A 27,127-nucleotide genomic window follows, 5' to 3' on the forward strand; every position below is an offset into this window, starting at 1 on the left:
AACACCAGGTGCTTCATAGCATGAGGCTGCTTCTTATCTTGACCTTATTTGGAGACTATTACATAAAGAATACTAAAACACATTGTTTTCCAGAACACACCATATTCTAACAAGTTACAGTTTCATTCATCAAGTGAACAGTATTTCAAGGCAAATTGATCGGCTACCAACCTTGATAACATCAATTTAGCATTATGGATGAAAATCTCAAATGTCTCTGGCTCTTTAGCATTAAATATTGAGTGGAAGTGGGGTTTTTATTGACAGCTTTATTACTTTATTTTACTACGGCATGTTTTTATGTGACAGTAAAGCAGCTAAACACACATTAAATAAGTGCTGAGATAACTTGATAATGACCTTTCACAGATTATTTTCTCAACGAAGGTTAGTGGCAAAGAAGACAGGCAAATATGTTGCAAGTAGAAAGTAGGACTGCTCCTAGTTCTGATTGAGACAGAACTAGGAGCAGTTACTTAAATGTTTAAAATCTTTCCTGGGCTTCTACAGTGTGCCAGGCAATAGCGCACAAGAGAAAAAAAGGTAAGATTTAGGTCTTACACAGAATGATGAGAAAGCAAGAGAAAAAAAGCATAGTTCTAGCCTATGAGACAAATGCCTATATTGAAAGTGCCATGGCAGGACAGGGGCAGGGCAAAGACTCTGTCTGGTGAGTAAAACAGGCATTCCTGTTCCTTTATACCGACAGGCCCCAAACTTTTTGGCACCAGGGACCAGTGTTGTAGAAGACAATTTTCCCACTAACCAGGTTGGGGGGATAGCTTCGGGATGAAACTGTTCCCCCTCAGATCATCAGGCACTAGATTCTCATAAGGAGCTTGCAACCTAGATCCCTCGCATGCACAGTTCATAATAGGGTTTGCACTCCCACGAAAATCTAATGGCCGCTGCTGATCTGACAGGAGGCGGAACTCAGGTGGTGATGCTCGCCCGCCTCTGGCTCACTTCCTGCTGTGCAGCCAGGTGTACCTGGTTGGCAGTCAGGGGGTTGGGGACCCCTACTTTATATGAAAGTATATGTGTTTGACAAGCAGAAAAGAGGAGGAAAAGGCATTTCTGAGAAAGTGAACAGCACTGAAAAGACATGGAAATAGGGAAGAGAATGCCAGAATCGTGGCGAATGCAGATAGTGCCAAATAGGAGCTATCAGGAGGGCCTGGTCAGGGCCCTGAGTCATGAATGTGAGGCCTCACAATCCTTGTAGAAGCTTCCTGACTTTCAATAAACCTCAGAGAAAGATACACCATCACACGCCACATAACAACATTTCCATCAACAACAAACCACATATATCACTGTCATCCCATAGGAGTATGCTGGAGCTGAAAACTTCCCGCCGCCTAGTGACGTCCTAGCTGTCCTAACGTCATAGCACAACACACTACTGAGGTGTTTGTGGTGATGGTGCTGTAAAGAAATCTACTGCGCTGCCAGTCATATAAAAGTCAAGCACATACAATCATGTACAGTACCTAATACTTGCTAATGATAATAGACAACTATGTTACTGGTTTATGGATTTACTATAATATACTTTTTTAACACTTATTTTACAGCGTTCTACTTATACTAAAAAAAAAAAGTTAACTGTGAAGCAGCCTCAGGCAGGACCTTCAGGAGGTAGACAGCAGAAGGCCTTGTTATTCTGGGAGATGACAGCTCCATGAGTATTACTGCCCCCTGAAGACCTTCCAGTGGCAGAGGATGTGGAGGTGGGGCCAGTGCTATCAGTGATCCTGACCCAGAGTAGGCCTAGGCTAATGTGTGTTTGTGTTTTAGGTATCAAAAAAGTTTTAAAAGTAAAAAAAAAAAAAAAGTAAAAACTTAAAAACAGAAAACAGCTTATAGAATAAGAATATAAAAAAGAAAATATTTTGTACAGTTGTACAATGTGTTAGTGTTTTAAGCTAAGTGTTATTACAAAAGAGTCAAACAATGAAAAATGCATTGAAACGTTTCTAAGGTACAAAAGTTTAAGGAAGCTAGGGTTAATTTATTATTAAAGACACAAATTTAAAAAAATAAATTTAATGTAACCTAAGTGTACAGTGTTTGTAAAGTCTACAGTGGTGTACAGTAACGTCCTAGGCCTTCATATTCACTCACCTAAGTGTACAGTGTTTGTAAAGTCTACAGTGGTGTACAGTAATGTCCTAGGCCTTCATATTCACTCACCACTAGGTCCCTGACACCCAGAGCAACTTCTAGTCCTGCAAGCTCCATTCATGGTGGATGTCCTGTACAGGTGTGCCATTTTTATCTTCAATACCATATTTTTACTGTACCTTTTCTATGTTTCAATGTTTAGCTACACACATACCATTGTGTTCCAAGAGTCTACAGCATTCAATACAGTAACATGCTCTACAATTTTGCAGCCTAGGAGCCTTGGCTATACCATATAGCCTGGGTGTGTAGCTGGCCCTGCTACCTCTGATTGGGTAAGTACACTCTATGATGTTCACAGAATGACCAAATCACCTACAGATGCATTTCTCAGAATACAGCCCCATTGCTTAAGGATGCATGACTGCATATACTTCATACTCATATATATTTCAGTACTTTGTCCTGTCACATCACAGTCATTCCTCCGGGGCAAGTATGGGAGCCAGAGAGCTTCAGTTGGAAGATCAGGTGGGAAAAGTATAGGGGTTGGGGTGGAGGGGAGACTGCCTCACACTTTAATTGATGTAAGTGGCTCCATGGAGGAAAAGATAATGATCATTCATTGTTGATTAGGCACTAATGCAGACTGAATCACATGGACTCAGTCTCCAAAATATCTGTTGAAAGCCCACACTAGGCTAGGTGCTGTGTGTGCATTCATAGACAGGCAGATATGGTTCCTGAAGATTTCAGGCTTCCAGTGTAGCAGGGATATTAGACGTTTAAAAAATAATAAGGGAATGCACGACTCCATTGTCCAGAGATTGCTTAGGGAAAGCCTCCCTGAGGAGGGGATATTTAAGTAGAGAGTGAAGGTGGGGTTGGTGGGCAGGGGGCAGAGGGGTAGGAGTAGTAGAAAACCAGCGGGAGAGGAGGTGTGATTCTACCTTCATGGTGCTTCATAAGCAGGAAGAGCACCTTGAGCTCAAGAAAATGAAAGTGCTAAGGCTGAAGCTAAGAAAGCAGTGGGGAAAAATGAGGGGAACTGATGGAGAGGGGGCCAAAGCCAGATGATAGGGGAATGTGCGCCAACCACTCATTTCCATTCCCAGAGTGCCTTCGATGGCTCAACTCAGGCACAGTAAGCAAGCCAGACAAAAGCCCTGCCAGGCCAGCTCATGCTCCAGTGGAGGGAGACAGATCAACACATGAAATCTCAGCATGTAGCATGCCTGGCTGTGAGAAGAATTATGGAGAAATGGGAAGCAGGCAACGGGGAGGAGGATAGGGGAGCTGTGTGTTAAGGAGTCTCTCACTGTCCATTTTTGCTTAGAAATGGTAGGACTGAATGTGCATTTATAAAAGACCTCTGATGGCTGGACACAGTGGCTCAAACCTGTGATCCCAGTGCTTTCAGAGGCAGAGGTGGGAGGACTGTTTGAGCCCAGGAGTTCAAGACCAGCCTGGGCAACATAGTGAGGCCCAGTCCCTACAAAAATTTTAAAAATTAGCCAGGCGTGGTGGCATGTGCCTGTAGTCCTAGCTACCTGGGAGGCTGAGGCGGGAGGATCACTTGAGCCCAGGAGGTTGAGGCGCAGTGAGCTGTGATCACCACTGCACTCCAGCCTGGGTGACAGAGCAAGACCCTGTCTCTAAAAATAATAAAAATAAAATAAAAAGATATCTGGCTGTAGGGTAGAGCAACTCTAGGGGGCAGCAGAGCGAACATGGGTGCAATAAGGAGCCATAGTAGTGGCTGAGGCTAGGCAAGCGGCATTGCAGAGAAACCTCCGAAACACCAAGACACCTAGGAAAGAGAGTACATGAGATTTATGATTGATGTGGTGCAGAGGTGAGGTAGTAGAAAGACTCAAGGGCAATTCAGGTTTCTGGCCGAAATGAGTGGGCAGTTTGAAGTACTGATTCAGGTAAGAAGACACTGGTAGAAAAAAATGTTTTGTGGGGCTGCGAAGACAGGCACGGCCAAGGGGGAGGAGTAAGACGCTCAACTGCATTATAGAGCAGAGGAGTTGGAGATGTCCAGGGAATCCATGTGGGGTGTCCAGGAGCCAGCATGCCCAAAGGCAGGAGCGAGAGTTGGGCTGAGGACACAGCCCTGGAGATGTGGGCATCTGGGAGGGATCAACCCACGGTGGGACAAGGTGGCCCCTCACCCTCAGTCCTTTTCAGGCAGAAAGAGGAAGTGTGTCCCAAGTCACTTCACTGGAAATGCCAGTGCAGCCTGTTCCCCAGCCTCCAAGCACCATCCCAGCCTTCTCCTGTGTCCGCTCCACACTTCCGCCAGCGGACTGCAAGGTGACGAGGGAACACTTAGCACAACACAAAATGCCAGTGCCTGGGCTTTTGCAGTCTCATTTTTCGACTTTGTATTTCATTTCTTCTATTATATTAAAAACGATGTCGTTTCCTGAGAATAAATTCCTGGAAAAAAATATGTAATGCAAATACATATTATGAGCTCTGCACGATCTTTGGGAAAAGAAGGTTTAATTTCAACAGGTATTTTTCATTTGGACTAATAAATATGTCATGTAACACGTTAACCATTTGTCTCAAATGAAACACCTTAGATACATAATCTGCCCAAAAGAGATGTTTAGCTTAGATCTGCATTTCAAAAAATGTTTCCAAAGGTATCCAACCAATGAACCTATCGGTAAGAATTACAAATTGCCAACTATTGTAATTTCTGCCTCCCAAATCCCAAATAGTTTTATGTACATAGAAACCCATATTGTTGATGTCTTTGGAAGTCAATCTTAGAAACTCCAGGATTCTATCCTAGAAGGGAATGCTTCTGTGTTTTTTATATACTTAGACAGGGTCAGACAAAGGTGGCCAGAACAAAGGACTCTACAGTGGCGGGTCAGTGATTTCCTCAGTTGGCTGGACATAGATCATCTGCAGAAATCATCTCTCTGCCCTCCCTTTTGTTTTCAGACACTTTGGCAACAGCTATAGCTTCAATATAGCCAGGAATGAAATTAAAGACCCAGCTTATAGATAAGGTCACCCAGGCAACATTCAATTTTCTTTGCCACGGGCCTATGGCTCAGTGGAAATACAGGTGGGGAGCCCAGAGCTAAGTTCTGTCAGCTCCATGGTGAAGCACTGTTTTTTAAAGGTCGCTACACGCAATTCTGAGGGTGGAAAGAAATGTCTGAGTTTTCAAAAAAAAATCATATAACATTATTGGAATTTATATGAAAGAATACTCTGTCATGTGCTCACAGACCCTTCATAATGTTTCATATCCTAACCTTAATGTTATGATATAAACCTTTTTAAGAATTAAAGCTGAGACTGATCATTATGTAGTAAGATCCACGTATAATATTGATAAAGTATAGAATAAGAGTTATGATTTCACAGTACTACAAAGAAATTCTTTATAAAAGAAAAAGATATATGCCAAGCTAACGTGTCAAACAGAGAAAGTGTTACCAACATTCGCCTCGTAAGTTAGCATGGCAGGCTCACCAAGAGCTTACTTGCAGACAAAACAATTAAAATGACCACTTCACTAAGTCTAGATATCCTTTGGGCCACGAGGCATATTTAATGGTCAAATTGAGTCCATTTAGTGGTCAAATAGAGTCCCGTTTTATAATTTAAAATAAACTGTTTACAGCAACATGCAAACAAAATAGAAAAACAATGGAGATGGTCAGCTGGTTTTCCATTCTAGTTCTTAGTAGAGTTACAGCTAAATGACCCTGGCAGATAAATATCTCTCGGTGTTGAATAACCCTGTCAGCTTATATCTGTATGTTCTATACGACTAGTCACCCCACTTGGTTCACGTCAGTTTTATCTGGCTCTGTCTTGAAGTGAAAGATTCTTACTGTCCAATCCCATCCTTAAATCAACCCTAAGCCAGAGCTATTGAGCAGACTCACAGAGGCTGGCTTTGTAGTGAGGCTAAAAGCAAAGTGCGCTGAGAGGGGCAGGCACCAGTTATCAGAGGGTGTTGGTAACAGTGGCCTTGCCAGGCACTTCTGTAAACAGACGCACTGCAAAACTGCACAAGTCGTTTCCTTACTCCCAGCCTCAGTTTCCCAGTCAACAAAATTTGAGTTAGAGGAAATTATGAAGAAGTCAGTTTTTTTCTTTCAAGTATATTCTGTCCAGAACTGTGAGGAGTCTGAGACTTAATCAAGTTTCAAACCTACGAGTTTGCCTGCCACTGTTTCATGGATGCTGGCAAAAGACAGGAGACTCCTGGGCCAGAGACATAGAACTGCATTATGAACAACAAAGCAAATACATGAGCTTTGGGTTCTTGTTGGTTCCCCTTGCCCCCAAAGTCTCAAGGGAGAATACAGAGGAATCCAAGTTGATGCTACACATGAAGTCGGTTTGTATCACAGCTAAAGAGCCCTGAGTTAGGAAAACCAAATCTTTTATTATGGGCAGTAAGCAAACCTGCCTACCCTTTGCTCTCAAGAGAGACATTATCTTTCTTATGTTGGACAACTAGAAAGCTCATCCAGTGCTCCAGAGAGAGACACTATCTCTATATTCCAAGGCTGTTCCCTGGACCAGAACAAAGGCCATCGGTGCCTCTGCTTGCAAGGTGTGCACGTGTGAGGGACCCACGGTGAAGTGCATGCCAACATCCTCTAAACAACTCAGGAAGCTGGGTGCGGTCACTCACGCCTGAAATCCCAGCATTTTGGGAGGCCGAGGAAGGCAGATCACCTGAGGTCAGGAGTTCTAGACCAGCCTGGCCAACATGGCAAAACTCCGTCTCTACAAAAATACAAAAATTAGCTGGGCGTGGTGGCAGGTGCCTGTAATACCAGCTACTCGGGAGGCTGAGGCAGGAGAATTGCTTGATCCCAGGAGATGGAGGTTGCAGTGAGCCAAGATCACACCATTGCACTCCAGCCTGGGCAAAAAGGGCAAAACTCTGTATCAAAACAAAACAAAACAAAAACAATTCAGGTATTATTAATTTATTTCATTATAACTGGAGCTAAGGTGAGATCCATGCTAAATATGAGGAATGGATTTCCAATTGATCCCCATAGTTAAATCTTCTAATATCCATGTCACAATCAAGCTTTTTTATTGTTAAAATCAAGCTTTAAAAAAAAAACCAGCAAGTTTCTTTGCAGATCTCAATTCTGACTGATAGTACTTAACAAACGAATACATTTACTCAAGAAAAGAAATAAATCTTACCCAATTTCTCAGTAGTCACTTGACTACAATTATTATATTCAACTCATATCAACCTTTATACTGGCCACTGTCAGTTGCTTACTCTGCATTCATTTTCCTCTCTTCCTTTCCAGTAGTTCCCCAAACCCTTGATTTTGTTCAGTGATTTAGTCTTCCACAGTTCGTGGCTCAGGGATGGCTCATTCCATCCCTAGACTCAAGGGTGAGGCTCTTTTTTTTTCATAAATAAAACTTTATCTTGTAGAATAGTTTTACGTTAACAGCAAAATTGCATGGCACGGAGCATACGAAGATTCCCCACAATCCCCTGCCCTCAAGCCTATGCATAGCCTCCCACATTATCAACACATCGTACCAACGAACAATCAGCACCACACAAAGTCCAGAATTGATATCAGGATTCACTCTTGGTGTGGTATATTCTATGGATTTTGGAAACTATATAATGGCATATATCCACTACTATAGTATCATACAGAATAATTTCACTACCTGAAAAAGTCCTCTATGATCTACCTATTTATCCCTGCCTCTCCCAGCTTCTGTCAAACACTGATATTTTTTACTGTATCCATAGTTTGGCCTTTTCCAGAATGTCATATATAGTCATGGGTTGCCTAATGACAGAGAAACGTTCTTTTTTTCATTTTTTATTTTTTATTTTTTTGAGACGGAGTCTCCCTCTGTCTCCCGGCTGGAATGCAATGGCGCGATCTTGGCTCACTGCATTCTCTGCCTCCCAGGTTCAAGATATTTTCCTGCCTCAGCCTCCTGAGTAGCTGGGATTAAAGGCACATGCCACCATGCCTGGCTAATTTTTGTATTTTTAGTAGAGACAGGGTTTCACCATGTTGGTCAGGCTGGTCTTGAACACCTGACCTCGTGATCCACCTGCCTCGGGCTCTCAAAGTGCTGGGATTACAAGTGTGAGCCACTGAGCCCAGCCAACAGAGATACATTCTAAGAAAAACATCTTTAGGTGATTTCATCATTGTGTGAACATCATAGAGTGCTCTTAGACAAATCTAGATGGGATAGCTTACTATACACAGAGACTATATGTTGTAGTCCACTGCTCCTTGGCCACAGACATATACACCATGTTACTGTACTGAATACTGTAGGCAACTGTAACACAATGAGAGTATTTGTATATTTAAACATAGAAAAGGTAATGCATTAGCTATGAAATTACAGTGGCTACAATGTTACTAGGTGATTTTCAGCTCCGTTATAATCTTAAAGGACTACCATCTTATATGCAGACCCTCATAGACTGAAAGATTGTTATGTGGAACCTTACTGTAGTTGAAATCATACAGTATGTAGCATTACCATATTGGCATCTTTCACTTCTTAATATACACTTAAGTTTCCTCTGTGTCTCTTCATGGCTTAATAGCTCATTTCTGAAAAATATTCAATTGTCTCAATGTACCATAGTTTATCCAGTCATCTACTGACCTCTAGGTTGCTTGTAAGTTTTAGAAATTACGAATAAAAAGCTGCTATAAACACTGGTGTGCAAGTTTTTGTGTTGACATAAGTCTGAAGTTCCTTTGGGTGAATGTCAAAGGACACAACTGCTGGATTGTACAGTAAGAGTAGGTTTGCTCTTGCAAGAAACTGCCCACCTGTTTTCCAAACAGGCTGCACCTATTTTTATATTTTCACCAGCAACAAATGAGAGTTCCTGTTGCTCCACATCCTCCCAGCATTTGATGTGTGGCAGTGTTCTGAATTTTGGCCATTCTAATAGGTATGTGGTGCGAGGATGCATCTTCATCACTGCAAATCAGTGGTTTTCAATATCGGCATCACTGGGGAATTTGTTAAAAATGCAGATTCCTGATCCAACCCTAAACCAACTGAATCATAAACATGGGATAGAAGCCAGTCAGGATCTTTTCACAAGTCCTCCAGGTGATTCTGATATACACTGTCATTACTGAAGTACGTTAAAGTTTAAGAATAAGTGCACTAAGGCAATCAATCCATGAAAATCTGCTAGTTATTATTGGTCCTTAATTGACGTAAAAGATTGAAAGAAAAAAGTTACATTCTATGACTGGGGAAATATTCTTCTCTGCCCGTTAGATGTGAACACAGCATGTTTCCCCAGTTGCTTTTAAATGTCACCTTATCACCACAAAGAGAGCCAGCCTGGGGTTGAGGCCAATAGATCAGAGATTTGGAAAGAGCCCATGTCCCTGGGAAGATTACTGAGTCACTGAACAACAAACTGTAAAGGGTGCCTTACCTATGGATTTCCCATTAATGTGAGTTAATAAATTTCCTCATTGTTAGCCTATAGGGGCATTTATATTACTTGCAGCCCAAAACGTCCTGATTAAAACCATTTATTTGTGATGCTCCTGTCTGACCTAATATTTATGTTGACTTTCAGAACCTCTTCTCTACAACTGCTCTGGGAATCTCTGTAAGCTTTGCTTCATGTAAATGTGTGCACACACTGCACACCAATGGAGAACTTCAGAAACTAGAAAGCTGTGTCCAGGAGGGCAGGAGACTTGTTAGTTTTGCCTACTAACTGTATCCTCAAAGCCTAGGATACAGCAGATGCTCAAAAATATTAGACTAAATCAATAAATGAATAAACAAATGGGGCAAACCAAAATGAGCTGTGACTCAGTTGTGCCTACTCGGCTTTCATAGCAGCTGCCTTTTTAGCTGGTTTCCCTGTGATCACATGCTGCCTGCCACATTCTCAGGCTCCACGTCAAGCAAAATGCAAAGGTGAGAATGGACCATTCTCCTCGCACATCATTGAAGTGCAAAGGAACTGTCCCCAGAAGGCTCCTCAGCCCTGGAGTCTTCCCCTCAAGTCTTTTTTTTTTTTTTTTTTTACCAGAATCTCACTGACTAAATACTCTAAGTATAAAAATAAGTTCTAAAAAAATTCAACAAAAATGTAGAAAAATATCTTCTAAAACAAGACTAGAAAGTAAGAAGCCATTAGGAAGAAACAATGGGTCATTTAGCAAACATAATTGCATATGTAGACATCTACCAAGATTAAATTAATATATATTTGGACTGATTTATATTCCAATGATATCTTTATTGTGTGTATTAATGAGTATGGGTAGCCCTAAAAGATACAATTGATAAATTTAACTACATAAAATGTGAAGATTTCTCTATAATAAACCACAAATAAAGTCAACAGCAAATGGTAGAATAAGAAAAATATTTTGAAAACATATGACAAATGGTAAATAACCCTACTATAGAAAGTATCCCTACAATTTAAAAAGGAAAAGATTAGAAAGCATCCTAAGGACAGAAATGGACAATTTGCTGAGGAAGAAATATACTGAATACATGCATGGAAAACATGAAATGCGAATTAAAACAAGAACATATAATTTAAAAACCAATAAATTGATTTTTTAAGTTTTAAAAGATCATTAATATTCAACGCTCGAAAGTATTTGAGGACCCTGACATTGTGACACCTTGCTGGTAGAGCATAACTTGATAGAGCCTTGTAGAAAGTAATCTGACAGCACCTACTAAAGTCTTAAATGCATATATCTTTGGCCCTGCAATTCTACCTTAAAACTGTAAACTTAACTTATAGAAATCGAAATAATTGTATACAATATATGTTTATAGATATTTACTGAAATATTCCCTTTATTAATGAACAAAACCTGACTATCCATCAAGAGAGGAGGGGCTAAATAAATTAGGTCATCCATATTACAAAAGAATAAACAGCTGCTAATAAGAGTGGGTTATATATATTATATGTGGGTTATATATGTTTATATAACATGTATTGTACTAGACTCTAACAACTAGAGAGCTGTTCAGAAAATACTGGCAGATGTGAAATCAAGCTGATGAATAACATGTACAATATAATCCTATTTGTTAGAATTAGTAAGGGAGGGACTGAGGACATATATTGATATTTACACACCTAAATGAGCTTACATAGAGATGTTGAAGGATAAACACAAAAGGATTAACGATGATGATTTCTGGCAAAGGGACTGAAAGAGGAGGGAATCTGTTACCTTCTTCATCATATACTTCTATATTTTTTGCCTTCTTATATCACATCTATGACTTCAGTGATTTTCAAAGGCCATTAACAAGATATAAACATTAGCAAGTAAAATGTTATTTATCATGAATTCATTACTCAAATTAGGAGCATTATAGCTGAGCTAAAGAACAGCAAAATAGCAATACATAATATTTAGCAGAAATATATTTTAATATGTATATTTTTTCAAATGTTAATGTATTTCTAAAAAGCCCTTTAGAAAGGGTTTCAATGCTGACTATAAATATGTGTTTACAGTCACTTGTCCAGATGGATAAGAAGGAAATATTGCTATTTGGTCAATGGGAATATTTTACCTGAATAGTTACATTACTTATATTACTCACTCTACAATGGTAATAACATGGATGGAGGATCAGCAATTTTGGTATCAAACAGCTCTATTATCTTTTCTATTTTAATAACAGGTATAGCCATACTTCCTAATACAATTTCTTGTATTTATAATTTAAATTCCATTTATATGCATTATTCATTTTTAAAGCATTCTATTCACTTGCAGTTTATTCTAATAGGTAATTACCAGTTATTTATATTCTTAAAATTAATTTATAAAAGTGTTACACAAAGGAACATGGCTAACCCTCATAAACTAAAATTTTGACATATTATCAATCTTTCATAATCTGTTGTTATGACTATACAAGTTTTAGCTCTCATTTATCTTACTTCTTATTTAGTTTTTAAAAGCACAAGCAGCATTATCCTTACAGATGAAGTTGGCAAGTCCTAACTGGAGGCCAGATGCCACTGAGTATGTCCCAGTGAGCCCACATTTCGTGTTAATGAGGACGAATAAACTGAGAGCTGGGTGAATAAGAAGAGAATGCATCTGGATGTGCTGAGAGGAGCATGGATAGAAGGAAGTACACAGGACATATGAGGTCAAGATAAAATCCACCTGTTTCCCAAAGCATGACAGTGGTTCTAGACATAACACATAATATACCTGGTAAGTCAAGAGTGACTGAACTTTTCCTAAAATGTTCAGAAGACAAAGGCTAAGACTGGCTTTGCCCGCTCTCAGGCCAGGGACACTGGATACAAGGTAAGCCTGGCTCACAAGCAGCCCTATGGTCAACAATTTTACCTGTGTGCTTTAATTCCTTACATCCACACCACCAAGACCCCAGTCATCCAATCTCACTCAATAAGGGTTCACATACCTTCCTGGGGTATGTGGGCAAATGAGCAAAAGAGAAACGTGTCTCCCAGCGCACCTCAGCCTTCTAGCTCTAAGCAAACTGCCATCAAGCTTTGAGTCCTCTGGATAAACTTACAAGTGTTAGAGTGGGCTGGGTGAGGTGGCACATGCCTGTAATCCTAGTACTTTGGGAGGCCAAGGCGGGTAGATCACCTGAGGTCAGGAGTTCACTACCAGCCTGATTAACATGGTGAAACCCCATCTCTGCTAAATACAAAAATATTAGCTGGGCGTGGTGGCGCATGCCTGTAATCCGAGCTACTTGGGGGGCTGACACAGAAGAATCGCTTGTAACTGGGAGGCGGAGGTTGCAGTAAGCCGAGATCATGCCATTGCACTCCAGCCTGGGTAACAAGAGCGAAACTCCGTCTCAAAAAAAAAAAAAAAAAAAGTGTTAGAGTGGGGGCAGAACCCTCCAAAAAGTTAAAAGTGTCAAAAACACTTATCATGTCACTAATAATTGCAACACATCCACAACCACAGCATAACAATGTCTCATATGTAAATGAAGTATTTGCAGTTATTCTATTTTTTTGTCACCCTGCAGAACAGGGACCCTGGGTCACTATGCTATTTTCTATCCCGACCACACCTTAAGGAGGCAAAACAAAAAGTTTTCCCAGGTTCCAGTGAACATGTGATCATTTCTTTTTCTTGGCACTACCTTGAAGATACATACATATTTTTTGTTTTGCTTAAACTGCAACTTGTATATGTGTCAAATGCAACCCAATCCATTCAGCTTAAAAGTCCTATTGAAAGATTTCACCATAGGAGTGTGTTTCCCTTGTGGTAACAAAACATAATTTTGTATCAGCATTTAATAGTAAACCTACTTAGGATTCATTCGGGAGCCACCAGGTGACCAAAGTACTCTGCTAACAAGTTTTCCTGCATTAGCATATGTAATTTTCCCAGCAGCATTATGAAGACAATGCTGGTACTGTTTAAAACAAACAAACAAACAACAACAACAAAAAAACACTGACCAGAAGGATTAAGAAACTAGGAATAGCAAGGTTAACTCATTTGTTGAGAGTTTTTAGCTATTTGTGCCAGAACCAACATTCACCCACCCAAGTCAGTCAGACTATAAAGTGAAAGAAGTTTCCCAGGGGAACACTGTTTCCTCTGAATGTTCACAAAGGCAGTCACAAAAGTATAAGCCTCTATGATAATTTAAAGCAGTCAATTATGCTCCAAGTCCTTTCAAAACACATACGTATGCAGTACATACAGATTATGCATAAGACCCCAGTGTAGTATAAATGCTAACATAAAGATCATAAAATATAACCTCTCCACATTATAAATGTGATAAAGAATTAAGGCATGTGCTCTAATAAAAAATTAATCATGTCATCATCAATAATTTTTTTTCTTACTAAATATATAAGAGATTTGGGGGAAATTAAGATGGCCTGGGGTCTCTTTAAGAATTGTTCAAAGGAGATTTAGTAGATGTCTTCCTTTCCTAGGAGATATTGCAGCAGGATGCAGAGGCATCCTCAAACATGCCAGGGGCTGCAGGACCACGCTCACAGCTGTAGCTGGTGCTCAGACAAGGCCTCATACTAATAACAATCATGTATTTCCCATAGCAAACCCCCTCTGACAGCGACTGATGACCTGTCAGATCCCTAGAACAAGGAAGCTGGTCAAGCCCCTCACAGATAGACAGACAAAATACAGCCTGAAACGGTTCTGTGATTCTTCCCCATGTTAGATGGCTCATTAGAGGGACAGCAGGACTAGGCCACAGGCCCCCGACTGCAATCTCCAGCTCTTTCCCTTGATTTTCCTGGCCTCCTCAGTGTATTCAAAGCTACACAAGAAGCCACCTACAAAGATTTCAAAAACAAGCCTAGAGGAAGTTGAGGAGCACTGTTAGCACGCTCATTTTTCACAGCCAAAGGGCCTGCCTGACACCTTCCAGAGAGTCACAACACCTTAAGAGTCACTGGATAACTCTATGAACAACCACCTCCATCTGTCCACACTTTTTAGAGGAGCTTCTGAACCTCTCATGCAGAATTGCTCCAGCAGTTCTATTCTATCCCCCTCTGCTGCTGCCTTAGGGTTCAAGCACAGGGAAAGTGCTGAATCCGTGTTTAAGGGCAGCAGAACTTGAGGTTTAGGTATTAATTACAGAATCTCTGGGGCCTAAACACCTGTAAGGAAGGGACTGAATATATTATAATAAAAAAGACACTGCATTGCTGATATGTCCCTGTCCTATGTACACGGTGACGTGACCCAAAGTATCTGACATCTGCAGCATAATAGGGAAGGTACTCCTCATGCCCTTTTAATGTTCATAATTTAAAAAGGTTTTTAATGGCTTCATGTATTGAAAATTCATTAAAACATGTTGCCCTGTGGCAGAACTGTTTTAGAATTAGAACACTTTTAATTTCTTCCCTGGTAAATAAACTTAAATCAAAAATAAATTATGCTCCACTCAATTAGGTCTTTGGCCTTTATGCCTTCCGAATAACAGCCATTGTTAGATTAGCTCCCACATGGCCCCAGGTACCTGAGGGTCAGCCCTGTAAGTCCAGATACTTATTGCAATGCCAGTGATAATTCTGTACAGAAAACACAAATACTACTATCTTTGATTTAAGAGAAAATACATCAGGTTTTGGCAGGGTTTAATTTCAGATTATTCCCATTTCAACCAGAATTATTTCCTTTTTTCCCACAGAAAGAAATTAAAAATAATAAATAAATAGCAGCGAGGTCAGCCTTCGGTTGAATGCAGGCATGGTGCAGTTTGGGCTTCATGTAATGCCCCCTTGCCAAGGAACCTGTCACTACTCATTTCCAACATGAGAATCTCATTCAGATATATTTAAAACGAATCACTCCAGTGTTACCACTAGGCAAACACAGCGAATTAATATTTCAAAACCAATATGAACCTAAATCTAGTGACATTTAGACTGGACCGGGTATGACAGACAGGGTGTGCTACTACATAAGGCACACTGAGAGATATTCTCAGGGTATAAGATAAAAGAAAACACAACACCGTAAATTTGTATTTAGTACAAAATTCCCACAGTCGGGAATGTTGGGTCCTTACTGTGAAGGAACACTAATCCTTTGTTTATCCTCCATATGTATATATATGTTGCCTATATATTCCCTCCCTCCAATACCCCCAAATATATGTTTGTTTATGTATGTTATTTGTTCATAGAAGAACAAGGCAGGCATACAAGAAAGCTACACAAATACATCTGTTCAAGTGCAACAGTACGACTGTCATCACAAAAAAATAGGAGATTCACAAAACTGCATATCACAAATGGAATAAGCAGACACTGAACCTTTCACAGAACAAAGATTGAAAGGTGAAATGACTCCAAATAGTGGCAAGGTATGTCCAGTATCTTCTGCCACTGAAAATACTGCAGATATGATAGCTATTACTGCATGTTATCAAAGCATCTAAGTACAACAAAATACATTTTAATGTAATACATATTCCAAGTTTTTATTATAGTTATGTAAAAAGCTCTAACTAGGCAGATACTAGGCAGACAAATCTATAGCTCTACGCAGGCAGATATTAAAACTCACTCAATCATTTTAAAAAATGGAAGTTATAAAAACACTATCGCTTTTATAAAAAATCATATTTATAAAAATGTGTATACTTCTTACACATCACATTTATTAAAGACTTCTAATACATCACTCCTATTCCCAGCAAGCAGCAGGCTAGCTGTGGATGGGATGGCTCTGCCATTAGGACAGAACGTTTCTAGGATAACTGATCATACTTGGACTCCTCAGGAACCCAGCAGTACATGCTTTACTAGTAAACATTTCCCTAACTCATAAAGAAGGTGCATTTTTAAACTGAATGCCAAAGTCAGTGCTTATAGTCTCTAAGTAGTTCACAAAGAATTATATGAAACAAATATATACAATTCAATTATCAGCATAATTAAAAAGGTGCAATCACACACGTGATGACATGGATAAACCTGGAGAACATTATGCTACGTGGAATAAGCCAGTCACAGAAAGACAAATACTGCATGATTCCACTTATAGGAGACATCTAAATAGTTAAATCCATAGAGACAAAAAGGAGACTGGTGGTTGCCAGGGTTATGGGGAAGGGGAGTGGAGAGTTAGTGTTTAGTGGATGCAGTGTTTCAGTTTGGGAAGATGTAAAGATTCTCAATAAAACTAGTATTTGATAGCACAATAGGGTGACAAGAGTCAATAATAATTGTACATTTAAAAATAACAAAGAGTGTAACTGGATTGTTTGTAACACAAAGGATAAATGCTTCAGGTGATGGATACCCCATTTACCCTGATGTGATTATTACACATTGCATGCCTGTATCAAAATATTTCATGTACCTCATAAATATATACACCTACTATGTACCCACACACGAGAAACAGGTTCTGGAGATTGGCTGAATGTACTTAACATGATTTAACTGTACACTTAAAACTCGTTAAGATGGTAAGTTTTGTTATGTGTATTTAAACATAGTAAAATAATAAAAAATATCATCTCCTACCTCTCTCTTCTCTATCCCTTCTTCTATTTTTCTCCATAACATTTATCATTTATCTGACACTGTATTGTATACACATGTGTTGTGTGTAGGTAAGTGTGTAATATATATATTAGAGACAGGGTTTTACTCTGTCAACGCTGGAGTGCAGTGGTATGATTACAGCTCACTGCAATCTCCAACTCCTGGGCTCAAGTTATCCTCCTATCTCAGCCTTCCGAGTAGCTGGGACTACAGATGTATGCCACGGTGCCCAGCTAATTATTCTTCATTTAATTTTTTGTAGCAATGGAGTCTTGCTATGTTTCCCTGGCTGTCCTCAAACTCCTAGTATCAAGCAGTCCTCCTGCCTTGGCCACACGTATATATATATATATCTATGTTGCCTATATACTCCCTTCCTCCAGTACCCCAAAATATATAAGTTCTGAAGACAGAAATCTTGTCACTCTACTGGCAGGGCTTGGAATAGTGCCCGGCAAATACGGATGCTCAATATGCATCTTATGGATAATTTTTTAAGGTGCAATCATTATTGTTTCAAATATTTTTAGGTATATTAATGCTAAAGGACACATTTTAATTAAGCTTTGTTTCACTCTCACAATCTTAATTGTTTAGTCATTAGTTTATAATAATCCTTCGTTAGCTCCTGGGGCCAGTTATTGGCAAGTCACTTAACCACAGTTAATAACCAATAATCAGAATACATAAAAAGAAGTATCTCCAAATAAAACACATAAAAAGCCCACTGTGAAAATTAATCTAACAACATCACCCATTTCTCTGTTTCAAGTAGCTACTATTCAATGGCTTATGATATACAGGCTGCACATAATTTGAGAATATAGGATACATTAGAAATCACAAACTAAATTGCATTTTGTTTAACTGGATGCTGAAGTAATTTTAACTCTCTGAAGTTACCCAACTATAGCTGAACTGCAAAGCTGGAAAACAATTGGATATGTATATAAAGCTTGAAGGTAGCTTGACTATAATCACTTTTTACAATAACCCATATTGACAGAGCATTTTATCACTTTGAAAAATGTCTTTACAGATAAAATCTAACCTGATCTTCAAAAACACCACTGATACAGTCAGGGCAGGTGTTGCTGCCCCAAATTAGAGATGAAGATGTGGAATCAGGGAAGCTATGTGATTGGATCAAGGTCTTGCATGGAGAGCTTGTGCATATATTTGGAAATAATTTTCAGAAGCATAAGAAGCAAGAGTTTTGGAAGTGTGTTACAATACAATCCTTGCAGAAATCCAACCAGGTAATGAGACTGTGTCTACAAGCCACACAGGAATGATGGGTAATAAATAGTGATCTTGCCATTTTAATACAAGAAGCTAAATACAGTTTCATGGGTGTCACCAAAAAATGATAGGACAGGTGTCACTGATGCAGCACAGAAACGAAAACATAGAGCTTGGCCAAAATAAACAGATTTAACAGATGAGAACATAATGCACAACTGCAAAGAATTCTATGAGCCCACAATAGAAATCGTGGTTCTCAGATTTTAGATTTCCCAGATAAGCAATATTTCTAAAACATTGGGTAATGAGGTAGCCAGTGTCTAATTCTTCTGAATGAAAACATTAAAAGACAAAAATTTATTAAATGGTAGTTAACTCTGATTGACCACATGCTATATGTAAGAGTTTGTTCTAGGCAACTGATATTCAGTAGCTTATTAAGGCTCACAACAAAACAATGAAACACATATTATTATTATCATCACCTCTGTTTTATAGATAAGGCAACTCAGGCCCAGAGAGGGTTAGCAGTTTTTCTCTAGTCCTGTGTCTAGTGCCAGGCAGAGCCAACACTAAAACTCAGGTAGCTGCTCCCAGAGCCTGTGTTCTCAACTGCTGACTCTGGCTCTAGCACCCAAAAGCACTATTATTTCAAGAATTGAAATGATATTTCAGCACAAAACCCAGGCAGGAAATCTCAGAGTGAGTCAGTCCTTCAAATTTATTTTACTTCACTGTAATAAAAACTTATACGTTCTCCCCCTTTGCTCAGATTTTTGGAAATGTAATAGCAGACCTTCACTGTCCAAAGAATAGTACTTGATAAGCATGATTATGGAGTATTTAGACAAGGATGAAATAAAAATGAAACTGAAAGACTTTCAGGGTGGAAATATCTGGTAGATCATCTCATCAGAAAGCAAACAAGAAATGAATCATAGAATTTCATACTGAAGAGATCTTCAAGGTCAACCAGCTCAATCCTCTTCTGAATATAGAAATCAATTTCTACCATGTCAAGTTATGCTTGAACAAATCAGCCACAAGAAACTCACTCAGCTCTTGTCAAGTTTACACAGGTGCCCTTTCCTCCCCATCCCCTTCTCAGTTCTTTCTACCATTCCTCATTAGTTAAGAAAGGTTCCACATCCTTTCCTATCCTGATTGCCCTCCACATGGGCAAAATCTATTTTGTGCTGTCTCTCTTAAAAAGCAGGAACTAGAAATAAATGTGAGAATTTTGAGAAGCCTAAACAGCACTGGTAGAGTAAGGCTATCACCTCCTTCAATATGGGCATTTTGCTTTCCTGATGCAACCTAAGATTATTTTAGGATTTTTTTTTTTTTTTTTGCAGGGGATGGTGAGGCACTAACATCACAGGGATAATTTATACAAGATGGATGATATTGTAGATTCATTTTCATTGAAGTCAAATCCTCAATCTCTTCTTCATACATATTGCTGCTAAATTGTATTACTCTAATTCCAAGCCAGTACTCTTGGCTTTTTTGAACCATACAGGAAGGATTTAGATTTATTCCTATTACTTATCACCCTATTAGATTCATCAACCATTTGCCCCTGGCCAAGGATGTTTTCCACTTATTGCTGCAGAATGCTTCTAGTCTCTCCCATGTTTATGAAATCCATGACTTGCTCTTTAGGTACTCTAAATGCTCACAAACCATCTGAATAATACTTTGGGACTGATACCAAATTTTCAGTCTATAATTTATAGCACACGTTTATCCCTTTAACTTGCTCCTGCTTCCCAAAATTCCACACTGATCATAATCAGTGATTACTGATATTACCTGCAGATTTTCTCAAAACCCCAGGTCAAGAAAGGGTGAACCATATTTCTTCCTATAGCAAAAAGTCTCATTTGACTTCACTTTCCTCACCTTTCACTTTCCTCACCCACCTAACATGCCTCCCCCTCTTCTTTCTAACTTTGACCCTTTCACCTAACATATCTCTCTCTATTTTCTAAGGGTGACTCCATGCCAGCACAGGGCACAACCAGACCATGCATCACGAACAGCGCCAACTGCAGGCTGCAAACAGTTAAGAGGAAAGGGCGCATCGTCATTAGGCTTCCTGGTTTAGGTGAGGTTTCATACATTGAGGCACAGTGTGGGCCTACAAATATCAATTCAAAATTGGTTTTCATTCCTTAAAAATAACTGTCAATCTATTATTAAAAGGTACTTTGTCTCTTTGAGCATTATCCATTTACACATTATGCAGCAACACCAAAAGGCTTCCTGAAAACACAGACACATGCATTATAATCAGTGGATATATATACAACAATGTGTCAATAGCTGAGATGTACAGACACAAAACCAAAAGAAAAGGCAAAAATGTGTAAAAAAAAAAAAAAGAACAGGACTGGAAACACTATGTAGGTGGGGCTGCTAGTGACTAGAATTGAAACAGATCACAGTCTCTCTCCAGTCTAAACAATGAAATTCTAACCTGCTTTTGGAGAGAGACAGAAACCATATATTGCCATGCCCAAAACAGGAATTCTTAACACTAAAGTGAAATAACACTAAACTTACTTCTTACAGAATGAGCTTAGAAGTAGAAAGGAGCTCACACGGGCTTCACTTTCACCATCTGTATTATGGGGATCAAAGAACCTGCCCTGGAGAATTCATAAGGCAGTGGTAAAATAACAGATTTGAAAGCAATGCCTATCTTGTCAAATGATATAGGCAATATTATCCATAGCTATTGTTTGCACTGCAACAAATGATAAGATAAAACTTTTACAACAATGATGGAATTTATTCAACTAAATAGAGGAGATGATGAGGTTTAAAGAAGACAGGAAGAGAAAGGATTGGGAAATTCTCCTTTCTCCTTAGAGCCACCACTCAGGGCTGTGGGAATCACCAAATCAAAACAGCAGGTCTTATTCCAGGGACCAGACTGCCTGCACAAAGGTGCCATGAGGATACAGATGTGGGGTCTGAGAAACAGATGAAAGATGTACAAAACAGCAAAGTACACAGTCTACTAACCCAGGCCAGTCCCTGTACTCAATAGCATGTATCCCCAGAAGAAAAAAGTACCTGTTCCCTTTTCTAACAAAAGTCTTTTTTAAAATACAGAATTTTCCATGAGTATTGAACTTGTGGAAACAGTATAATACAAATTATGAAGAAAAAATTTAAAAACCAGCTACAATGGTTAAGGTTTAATAATTTCTCTTACTCCTACCAGATAGAGTCTGACTATGCTAAGCATTTCTAAAACTTAAGAAAGAAATGAAACATTGATAAATGTATTCTTATCTAATGCTATCTGAATAATTAACTAACACCATAACAATTTATGGAATCTCCTCATCTCAGCACACAAGTCAACACAGAAATTCCTCATTTACAAGATAAAAGAGCACTTAAATATCCCAATATACTGTTTCTCTCTGCTTCCTACCACAGAGTAGCCATACGGAAACAACACTACAACCTCTAATTGGGGAGCTTCATTCAGGTTTTGATTTTTGGAAGATTTTACACTTCTCTCTCCATTAACCCTACTTTTACTTAAGTTGCGGAATGGGTTTAGCACAATTAGAAATTCATAATCTAAAAAACTAAAGACTGCACCCAGCACACAAATCACTCTTGCTTATGATCCAAACAGGCCCAAGTCATTCGCCAGCAGACCCTCCATTAAACACCCATCAATGAAAACACATCTTTAAGGCTATCTCTAAGATGGAATCTGTTATTCCAGAGCCCCTCCAGGCTGCTAGCACATTAACTATGAACATAAAACAAAGGGGCCCAAGTAAGAGAGTCTGACCTATTAGAGGACATCATTAGAGTAGACAGTTTCTGTAAACTTCACGGACAATTCCTATATGAACAATGTGGTACTCAGAGTAAGAAGTAAATTAACAATAGGAAAAAGGGTGGGGGCAGGCCGAGAAATACCAAGCCTGGAGGTTACTGGTCCCCAAGTTCACAAGCTGTTAGCTGACTATTCACAGGCTAAGGGCATTTTCTGTTCATACGCAGGTTTTGATAGAGCTAGGGGAAGCGTGCTAGTCATCTGATCAACCCCAGGGCTGCCAGTCAACACCAGGAAAGACAATGACAATTAGTTGCAGGGTTCCTTATACTCACCAGCACACTTTGTTCTTGTCCTGAGAGCTGGACCAGGAGAGCCAGTGCCACCCTCCCCTGGCCTGGTCAGGAGCACACTAATCTCATATTCTGTATCTGGGTCAAGGTGTCCAATTTTATAGCTCGTGGAATCGACTGGCTGCCGGTCATTCCAGCTCCCACTGGCCGTGCAGTACTCCACCTCTCGGGCCACAATGGGCCCATCCCCATTGATGGAGTTGGCGTTGAGCTGTATCCACAGGTAGGTGGCTCCTACAGAGGCGAGCTGAGGTGGGGCAATAGGAACAGGTGGTTCTGAAAGACAAACCAGAAAGCTGTCTTTCAGATGATTTGTCTTCAGTCTTAAAAGAGCTAAACATGCATCAATTATTAAAATGTAGAAGATAACAAAATTTCAGGAATAAACTGATGAGAAAAATTTTGTTTGGGTTAATAAGAAAAAGTATGTTGATAAAGATTTTCACAGCATTCAAAGTTGTGAAATAAACCATCTTTAAACGCATAAGCTTATTCAAGTAGGTATAACCCTAATTTGTTTTAGGACACCAACCACTGTGCATAGCATATGCAAATTAGCATATCTGATACTTTTTGTAATGGTGAATACAGAAAATATTCTCAAGACAAAAATGCATTAAAGTGATGCCTGTTTTAGGATACTAATTACAATATCTTGAATGAGTAAGCCCACTCATTACAGTGAGTCAGTTACACAGATATCAAAGGATTTTTTTTTTCCACTAAAGTTAACTGGTAAAAGTTCTCTCAAGTAGTAGTATTTAAGCTCTAGGAAGCATTCATTGTTAATCTCCTTATTGAGAATGTCTTCAAAATCATCAAAGGTATTAGTTCTTATATCATTAAATTGTTTCCTTATATTTATATTCCAGAGGTATCACCACTTTAAAAACATGCCTGAAATTACAGTTTATCTCATCAAAAATACATTTCCAGGATGACTCATTTCCCAAAATAACTATCACAATGGATTCATTTTGCTACAGGAGAATCGAGCATTCTGGATAATGAAGTCCACCACTGCTGCCATTCAGGGAACTTCCAGTAGTAGTCTTACTAAAGCAGTGAATAGAAAGGAAAGCTCTGAAGCAAAAAACATACCATACCCAGCTTGATAAAACTAAGAAATCACTAGCAAACACACTTTACAACCCAAGAAAGTCCCTCTCTTTGTTTAAAATCTGAGACTGACTCTTTTCTATATCATTGTCAATCTTATCATAAATAGTACTCCCAGTATATTAGTTAGATGCCCGTTGAAAGGCTCTCTAGGCACTAAATGAAGGTATTCCACATGCCGATGCCACTGTGGGTGATACCACACATGATAAATGAGATCATTGTACAAAACAACATATTTCTACCAGAATAAATCTCTCTCTCAGAAAAATATAAATCTAGTGATTTTTTTCAAGACTGTATCTACGGGTAGTTTGTGCCTTTTTGGCATGTTCTGTTTTTAACTCCTCATTTTGCTCATACAAATGCATGGAAAAATAAAATCCGCTATATCCTATTACTGGAATATGCTGGCTTCCTTGCTGAAATTTCTGCTACCCTCTTGCATCCTCTTGCATGGCAGACATAGCTAATCGATCACAGCCATGTTTCCTGCTGCAGAGGACCTCAGAGAAGCTAGCACCACATGAGGTTTGCACCTGAGATGATACCGGGTTAACTCCTAGACCAGCTAAAAACCAGCAACATTGGTTCCCTTTGTTGAGTTGGTTGTCTTAGTTCTTTTTTATATTCAAGGTGGGATAAGTCATATTGACTTTTTAAAATTGCTGGGGAAATCTCATTCGACTAAGTCAAAATAAGACACAAAACTGTGAATGAATTTTACTTCAGAGACTACAAACATAATGTAAATTTACTAAAATATTGTTCCTGTTGTTTATAAACTGAAACTTTGTGCTGGTTTTTCATTTCTTTAAACAGCTCTGCTTTAACTCACAATGATTTAACATCAATTCATATCATTAGGCGATTCCTTGAACCGAGACATGAAATGGGCCTTTTATGGTACATCCTAAGGCATTTATGTAGCCAGACTGAAAGAGCAGTTAATTGCTTTCGAGTTGCAAATGCTAGCAAGGGTTGTTGAATTGCCATTCAAAATGAAACTCAGGGGCAAAGTCACAAAGGGTCATGAGTACACTCACTCATTTAAGACATTGTTACTAGTATCCTAAAATAGATGGGACTTTAATGCATTTGTTTCCTGAGAATATTTTCTGTATTAATTCTCCATTAAGAAAAGTACCAGATATGCTAAATCAAATGAAGGATTCAACTAGAACCTGGAAATAATTGGGACAGACATTCAAAAGGACTTTTGGTTTACAGAAGAATCAGCACAAGAATAAGGCAACATTTAAATTTTCGTTTTTAGACAGAATCTTGCTCTGTCGCCGAGGCTGCAGTGCAGTGGCACCATCGTGGCTCACTGCAGCCTCCGCCTCCCAGGTTCAAGTGATTCTCCAGCCTCAGCCTCCTGAGTAGCTGGGATTACAGGTGTGTGCCACCACAGCTGGTTAGTTTTTGTATTTCTACTAGAAATGGAGTTTCACCATGTTGGCCGGGCTGGTCTCGAACTCCTGACCTCAAGTGATCTGCCAGCCTCGGCCTCCCAAAGTGCTGGGATTATAGGCATGAGCCACCACGCCCGGCCATCATTTACATTTTCTTTTCTTTTCTTTTTTTTTTGAGATGGAGTCTTGCTCTGTCGCCCAGTGCAGTGTTGCCATCTTGGCTCACTGCAAGCTCTGTCTCCCAGGTTCACACCATTCTCCTGCCTCAGCCTCCCGAGTACCTGGGACTACAGGCGCCCGCCACCATGCCCGGCTAATTTTTTGTATTTTTAGTAGAGACAGGGTTTCACCGTGTTAGCCAGGATGGTCTCGATCCCCTGACCTCGTGATCCACCCGCCTCAGCCTCCCAAAGTGCTGGGATTACAGGCGTGAGCCACTGCGCCCGGCCACATTTGCATTTTCAACAAATTTTCCCAAAGGGAAAGGATGAAAGAGGTAAAGAAGGAAGGAAGGAGAAGGCAAGAATCTTAATCTGTACAAAGTGATAAAAAGCAATTCAAAATATTTCTTAATTCAAGTGAAAGGACACCATAAAACTAATTCTAAATCAAGCCAGTAATGACAGTATTTATACACACACAGACATATATCTAATGGATACGCACATGTAAATGCCTAATACATCAATAAATATGTCAGTATCATATTTAACTGTATGAAATATGTTTACATATGAAATATAGAAATGTAACTAAATAGGGTATTGATATATATATGCATATATACATGCATTGTAGAGATTATATGAAATATTTTTATGTCCTTGGTTATCAAAAGTGGCTAGACATGAATAAAGATGAGAGTGATGGTTAGTCAATTAAAGGACTTGGTCTTTATTTGGGAGGCTGGCCACAAATCAGTGTGTGACCTTAAAAAGTTAAAAACTCTATGGACTTTAGTTTCTCCCATTTGTAAAATTTAGCACTCCAAATATGATATGGTATATAAAAAAGTGTTAAATTATAGACAAGTGGCCTAAAAATGTTAGTGTATATTTTAAAGTAATTGCCTCAAGGTAATAACTTTATAAAACTAGTAGTATCTAGCATGTTATCTCATTTAAAAATATATCTGTATACAAAATATGGCCATAAAATTATAATTGGAGAAAAAGTTAAATTTCATATTTGAGTCCTAACTGCATGCAAATTGTCATGAGCTGTGGCAGTGTGCAGAAATGGAAATAAGTCCCTGGAAATTTTTATCACAGTGAGCCAAGATACTACTACACTGCCATAAGACAGGAAAATGTGGTGCACAAATATGAATACGAATACATTCATTCTTTCTATTTATGTTTGTTCAGGTAGACTAGAAATTTATAATTTACTTATAACTTCCAACAAATTAACTTTTCCACAAGGGAATTTTTAGAGATACTACTAGATTTGCATCCCACTAATCAATAACATGGGTAGTGGCAGGTCACAGTGAAGCAATATAGCAACTGAAAGAAAAGGAAAAATAATCAAAAACAAATGAACCAAGATGAAAATTAAATAATGGTAGTAATAATGATGATGATAATGATGAACTCTAAAATGACGAAACAGTTTGTAGGCAAACTAGTGTCCTTTCTGTACATCATGATGTCTCACTTGCCAGAGCACTTTCAACAGGGTAGGGTGTGTACAGCAGGGAAGAATCTTAGTTTTGTTAGACTTTAAACCTAAATATTAGGCTGGTTCAAGTCTCATCACAAATAAAAACATGTTAAGAATCTGCTGTGACAAATACATTATCCGAGTAGGTATCTTAATGTGCACTTCCTTACGCCGAACATCAGTCACTGCTGCAGACGATTCTCGAGGTGGCCTCACTGGGGTGCACTGTCCCCCATAAGCTACGTGTGACTAACTAACACTGGCAGTGGTGATCTCACAACAGAGCATATGGCTGACTCATTGG

The 27,127-nt window shown here is 39.1% G+C and overlaps 1 protein-coding gene across 14 annotated transcripts in view; it reads right to left on the minus strand.

Moving 5' to 3' along the window:
- Nucleotides 1-27,127, minus strand: part of PTPRM (protein tyrosine phosphatase receptor type M) — an 826,360-nt gene that overhangs the window by 415,859 nt on the left and 383,374 nt on the right. For all 14 annotated transcript variants that reach the window (XM_512029.7, XM_009433655.5, XM_009433656.5 and 11 more), the window contains one exon: nt 22,607-22,900. In XM_512029.7, coding sequence (XP_512029.4) covers nt 22,607-22,900 — 294 coding nt within the window. The remainder of the gene's footprint in view (nt 1-22,606; nt 22,901-27,127) is intronic.

Source organism: Pan troglodytes, chromosome 17, assembly GCF_028858775.2.
Source record: "Pan troglodytes isolate AG18354 chromosome 17, NHGRI_mPanTro3-v2.0_pri, whole genome shotgun sequence".
NCBI lineage: Eukaryota > Metazoa > Chordata > Mammalia > Primates > Hominidae > Pan > Pan troglodytes.